The 6,487-nt window shown below is 41.7% G+C and overlaps 1 protein-coding gene across 1 annotated transcript; it reads right to left on the reverse strand.

Annotated features, from left to right (window-relative positions):
• Positions 1-824: 824 nt before the first annotated feature.
• LOC127472243 (general transcription factor IIE subunit 1-like) lies at positions 825-6,487 on the reverse strand. Its single transcript, XM_051790135.1, has 4 exons — positions 3,853-6,487; positions 3,007-3,289; positions 2,210-2,430; positions 825-1,816 (listed from the first exon to the last, which is right to left on the reverse strand). The coding sequence occupies exons 1-4, from the start codon at positions 4,316-4,318 to the stop codon at positions 1,425-1,427; spliced, it is 1,362 nt and encodes a 453-aa protein (XP_051646095.1). The 5' UTR covers positions 4,319-6,487; the 3' UTR covers positions 825-1,424.

Here is a 6,487-nt window from a genome sequence, read left to right on the forward strand (position 1 = left end):
AATGCCATCCCTCCAAATGTCACCCCCTCCTTCTTCTCTGAGATGTATATGCTGAGCATGATGCCATATGGGTCTGGAATATCCCTTTGGTCAGTGGCAGTCAGTTGTCCAAGCTGTGTCCCCTCCCACCTCCTTTTGCACCCCCAGCCTCCTTGGTGGAGGGGTGGGGTGAGGAGCAGAAAAGTCCTTGCTCTGTGTAATCCCCACTCAGCAATAATGAAAACATCCCTGTGTTATCTACACTGTTTTCAGCACAAATCCAAAACACAGCCCAACACCAGTTACTGTGAAGAAAATTACCTCAGCCAAAACCAACATAGTGTGTGTAGCAAAAATGCACTGAAATCGTATTTCTTTGGTCATACTTCCTCAGCAGAGATCCCTGGAGGTCAGCTTGTCCAGCTCCCCTCCTCTGGTAGGGCCACTCAGAGATGGTTACCCAGGTGGCTTTTGAATATCTCCATGAGAGACTACAACCTCCCTGAGCAACCTGTGCAAGTGCTCAGTCACCATTACAGTACAGTGTTTCCTAATATTCAGAGGGAACCTCCTGTGTTTGTTTGTGCTCTTCTAGTCTACTTTCATTATCCCTTACTGACGTAGCAGAACTGTTGAAAAGTTAAGCTCTCTCTTACATTCTAATGCCAGTCCTTCTGGCATACTACATATGTAGCTCAGTTCAAGTAGAATTTGTTTCTTGCTTAAAAAGAGCACAGGAGAGTGTGAGGTAGGAGAAGCAGAGTCTTGTGCTTAATACATTGCTTGCTCCTGTACCGATCTGGACCAAAGTGAATGTTACATCTTACTGCTCAATGCCCTTTGCACAGTTCATCACTTGAGACAGTTCTGTAGAGCAACAAGTACAAAGAAGTGCGATGATTACTTTTAGGATGAAAGTTCAAGAGGCCAGAGCTGGTTCTCATCTAATGCTAATGCAATTCAGTAACAGCTCTTCCCTTGGAAGGAGATTGCTGTGTGGCATCTATCCCTTACTGTTGTGTAGTAATGCGAGACTGGTATAGAACAAAACCAAATCATACTGGACTTGGACTCATCTTTTCTACTGGAAGTAACTGCTACTTTTGAGAGGAAGGTGGAATAACTGAGTTCTTACAATAGATTGCATCACTGCTTTTGAAATGTTATTTTAATCAGATCCCAACGTGTCCTAAAATGATTCATGCTCCAAAACTAATTACATCACTTACAAAGTCTAAGCATTAAGACAACAGAAAACACACAGTAATTTTGGGTTGCTGTGGCTGCAGTGTTAGTATTTTGAACTGTAGTACCTACTACAGGATTACTATCTTGCATAGCCAAGAGTTGAAACAAAACTTAACCCTTCAGTGGTAAACTTTAAAGAGCATGAGTTAGAAGCCTTCACCCATTCTATACAAGTGTGCATATTCACACAGTAGCATTTACTCAAAGACAGACTGAAACATTTCTTGTCCTACTTTTATATAAGCTTCTCTCTCTTCTTTTGTCATAAGAGAGACAAGCTCTGGATTTTCACTGACTTCACCATATGCATGTGGTTGTCCAGCTACCATTAAAATAGGACCTAGAGTTTCCTGTTCCTCTTGTTCAGAGTTGCTGCCTGCTGCTTTCATTCCTGCTCCTCTTGAGCACTTGGCATCCTCTTCGAACTCGCTACTATCACTGCCTGATTCATGTAGTTTGCTTTGGACAACAGGAGCCTGATGTGTGCTAGATGATGACTTCAATTCATGGATCAGAAGAGTCTTGAGGATTTCGTTGTTGTTGACAGTTTCTTTAACAGTTTCTTCAATTTCTTTAGAAGCATTTACTCCTAATACACAATACTAAGTATTAGAGGGGTCAATAGCTTACAGTTACCACAGACATCCTACACAGATGACTTTTTCTACTCTGGATGTTTTCTACCCACACTAGAATTCTACTGAAAGTACAGACATTTCCAAGAGCTTCCCACTATAAGGATTACCACTAATGTTATTGCATAGTTAGAGCCAGAAGCTTCAGGACCTGGTACCTGACCTCTGGCTTTAGGAATACTACCCCAATCAGTCTAAAGGCTAGTTTTTAGAAACTATGATAACCACTAGTGCAGAATTGAAGCATTATTCTATCTTCTAAACCAAGTTCACTACATTTTCAATAGGAAGGCTATATTTAAATGCACTAAGGCTGATGAATTTATTTGCTAATGCTTAAAACTTACCACTGTTGTTGGTGGCTGTTGTTGCTCCTTCCATGGTGCTCTGTGACAACCACATAGGTTGCTCTGTAGTTGTTTTTTCTCTTTTCTTTTTGCGCTTTGAGTCTTGGACATCAATAACTACATTTTGGGTGTACGTAATGCTGAAAGAGGAACTTCTGTATGTCCATTTTTCAGGGCAGCTGCAGGATTCCAGTGCACTTGAGCCCAGCTTCTGATCAAAGCTAAATGGAGCGTCACATTTTGAACAGGTAAAATTCAGGGAAGAACACCCTCAGTTCCCATCAAAAAAAAAAAACCCAACCAAACAACAAAACTCAACAACCCCCCCCCCAAACCAACAAACAACAACCTCAAACAAACAAAAAGAACCCCAAAAACATGTTTTGTCAGCAGACTAACAAGTGCTCTGGATTAAAACAATTTGCATTCCCTGTTACCTCATCTCAGAGGCAAGGGGTTCTGAACCGTTGATTTTTGCAAGGTTTTTTCAGTCGTGCATCTCAAGATGAAGCACACTGATAATGTTACTTTCTCACAGAAAGAGCTATAAGCACTAGTTGAAGGAGAAATCTGAAAAATAAATCACTTAAAAAAGGTAGCAAAAATAAAATTATAAATGCATAGCAATAATTTAGAATGCCTTAGATATTACAGACTTCTTCGTTAAACAGCAGACTGTACAGAACAGAGCAGAATGGAGTACAAAGTAGGCTGCAAGTTGAGTATTTCAAAGATTTTACACTGGAAAGTTGTTGGGGTTTGCAGTGATCAGAAGTTCTAGAGGGTTATGTTTATACCTTTCTGATAATTCTGGTATTTCTGTTGGCTGAGGCTCCAGCAAGTCATATGGCAGAACAATATCTTCAGTCTCACGCAGCAGGACAAAGACAGGTTCCATCTGCTCATTGAACTTCGCTAACAAGGTTTGAGCATCGTGCTTTGGAAACGCTGAGGCATCTTCCTCTACTTCAGTGTTGCAGTAAGTGCAGTGGAAAGTCTCTGCAACATTTTGCAAATTGGAAATTCTCATGTTCATAGGATGCAAAAAGATCAGCAGTACTTTGCTAAGCAGTCCACAGCCTGAACAAGTACCAAAACATTGCAGCTTTATTTGTTTGTTCACATTAACTAGGTGAACTCAGTTTTACAGGCAAACTTGAAACAAACTGATATTCAGACACTTTCTATGCAAGAGGAAATGTCTCAGGAGAGAAATTTAAGTTTACTTAAATATTGACCATCATCAGATCGTAAGGTTTATTTTTTTATTCTTGGATCTCATCTCAGTTCTTAATGTAAGGAAAAAAAAAAGACATTTGCAAGCACAAATAGCATCTGGTTTTAGTTCAAAAAGAGTAATTTAGAGTCAAGGCATATGCTAAAACTCTATATATAGAGGCCTGAAATCTGATTCCCAACCCCAGCTCATATATTCAAGATTATTCTTCCTTTTATTTGGCCTGTACAGCACTTTCTCTGCCACTGACATCCCAGCTTCTCGTGTCCCAGACCCTTGTCCACCAGCAAACAAGAAGCATATCCTAACAAACATGCTTTTATTGCAAAGTTCGCCTAGGAGACAGTTTTGTGTTATCAAAGTTATTCTCTAAGATAACAGCAAATAAACAATATAAGTAATATACCTGTAAATGCATCAAAGAGCTGATTGACTTCAAGGTCTGTGTAAGTGCTAGAGCAAGATGGACATATAAAAGAGGACCTGGTAGTTGAATTCCGCTCATCCGCTTCTATTTTCCGGCGCACATGATCTAGTTTGTATTTTACCACATCCACCAGCACCTTGTAATTGATGTAATAGTAATTGTGCCTTGTGCTCTTCCCACTAGGCCCCGTTTCAACTCTCATACGCATTTTCACCAGCTTGTCTGCCTTGAGCATGTTGAGGACAGTACGCAGCTGTTTACGTTCGTACTTGAGCAGCTGTAACAAGTCATCCTCTTTCACACAGGAGTAGTGGATCAGTATATCGAGGGCCAGGGCGTACTCTACACCATAGAAACCACGCACTACATACTTGGCCAGACGCTTTAGGGCTGCTGGGACCTCTGTGATAACGTTTTGCTCCTCCATCAGGAACTGAACCACCATCAGAATGAGAAGTGCTGTATAACAAACAGAAGGGGGGGGAGCTGCAGTGAACCTTTCTTAGTCCTCTCAGGCAGGAATAAAGCATTTCATTTGCTGTGCTATGCTTTTGCAACAATCTTCACTGAATAGATTAATGTAAAATCCTTAACCTGCACCTGGGGATTGGGAAGGTATCAATAGATATGAAAGACTGCCTAAACTTGAAGTGCAACGATGACACCTGAAATATTCATGTCCTCTTGTGTAAAAATTCACAGAAGATATCTAGGAAAACAGGTTACAGAAAGCTCATAATAATCCTCCTTACAGAATACAGCACAGTTAACTGGTATGTCTAGGTCTGCCTGAAGTATCTGTTTGCACTCACATTCAGACAGTAAAAGTAAAAGTAAAGCCTTCAAAAGTAAAGCTCAGGACAAGAAATCTTTAGCTTAGTTCATAACAACATGTGAAAATAGACAAAACTGTATCTGCCTTTGTGGCAAAGCCCCAAGAAGTGTTTGAGCACCTGTTCAGGGATTTTTCTACTGGCTGCTGTGGTCAGACAAAGGCCTTGCAAAGCTGGGGCACGGGATGCTCCAACTTATCTGGCCCTCACTCAGCACAGCGTGTTTGGGATACTGCATTTTCCTCTTTAGTGCTTTTCTGCCCTACAGAAGAAGGGCTTCTGGCCATAACGAATTCCTAATCCCATTAACTGGAATGTAACTAATTTTCAGCAATCCAACTGTCATAATTGTTTCTTATTTGTAAGGAGAGGAGGGAGAAGAAAAAACGAATTGAGGTATGTTTCAATAAAGCTACATCCCAATTCCCTTCTTTGAGGCAAAGGAATACATTAGTATTTGATGCTGCAGCCTCTAGCCAGACTGCTTTGCAGAGAGCCATGAAACGTGCAGCCAAATAGTGCTGGTCAGAAGGTGTGCTGGTAGCAGGATGGCATGTTATAGCACGGTACAGTGCCAGGCCTGGCACCCACTGCAGGTGGTGGTAAAGCAATTGCTCGAGCCCAGGTGATTGCATGTTGCTACACAGAGCTTCTAGGAAACCAGTGGCTTAAACTTAGCAGTAAGGAAGGATAGACAGTGTCCTCAGCCAGCTCTAGCACCAGAGATGAGGAGCATGGCTTTGAGCTTCCTCAGGGAAGTGCTCTGGAGAGCACTGAGCCTTGTCCTACCACACCGTGGGCAAAGAGCCCTGTGGCCTCCAGTACAGGCCCAAAGGAAAGCAGCCATCACATAATGCTGTAACTCAGCCCAGCCCCACTGAGGAGTGTCAAGTGCAGACTCAGCACCTCTGTTGGAAGCGGTGCCACTCATGTACATTGGTCTGGGCTAACATCTCAGACAGGGCCAGGATGCCCTCTGTCTGGGTCAGTGTCACATGAACTCCAGTTGGATTGTGGCACTGTTACACAAAAGAACAAAACCATTTCTACATCTAGTCCTTGGCTAATATGGGCAGAATGCTGACTCTTAAAGGACTTGTATTAGGCACAGGTCTCATGACTGTTTCTTCTTACCCTAAGTCAAATAGAGAATTAAATCATTTCAAAGGGAGTGTGATAAGTAGATAATATCATTAAGGAAGAAGTAGGACCTGAACTGTAAGCGTGAGGTTTGCTGACCTATCAGTTCTCTAGATGACTCCTTATCTCAACTTGTACTGCCTACTTGTACTTGGGTCTCTAAAGCAAGCACTACTCTGAAGTGCTTCCCGGCACCTTGATGTTAAAAGCTTGTTAGGTCCAGTCTTATAACCATGTCATGGAAAGAAAAAAAAACAAACTCACAGAATTCCCACAAAACCCAGAAAAACACAACCCCCCCACTACAGTCACACAACAGAACCTCACCTTCCCCCCACCATGCATAAACACCTACTTTCAATATCATGAACACATCCTGGGAGACAAGGGAGAAGCCTTTTTCAAGAACAAATCTGTAGAACCCACTGCTCATTTGCAGGGGAATTTTAGATATGCAAGCCTCTGATTCAATGGAAAAGGAGATGTCTTTCTTTTACAAAAATGACTGAATTCAACCTGAATAACAGACATTCATGGAAAACACAACCCCCTCAAGAAATTTTCCTTTAAGCTACAAAAGAATCGAAATTGTATGTATATTATAAAAAACCCTACATAAAATCAAAGCGGGGGGGAGCTTT

The sequence above is a fragment of the Manacus candei genome, unplaced genomic scaffold (assembly GCF_025592945.1).
Source record: "Manacus candei isolate 608988 ecotype Guabito, Panama unplaced genomic scaffold, ASM2559294v1 h1tg000028l, whole genome shotgun sequence".
Taxonomy (NCBI): Eukaryota; Metazoa; Chordata; class Aves; order Passeriformes; family Pipridae; genus Manacus; species Manacus candei.

Coding starts and splice junctions, on each gene's coding strand:
- LOC127472243 (XM_051790135.1), bottom strand. CDS start 4,318: ATGGTGGTTCAGTTCCTGATGGAGGAGCAAAACGTTATCACAGAGGTC. Junction 3,290..3,852: donor GCTCTTTGATGCATTTACAG/GTATATTACTTA, acceptor GTACTTGTTCAG/GCTGTGGACTGCTTAGCAAA. Junction 2,431..3,006: donor ATACCAGAATTATCAGAAAG/GTATAAACATAA, acceptor CGCTCCATTTAG/CTTTGATCAGAAGCTGGGCT.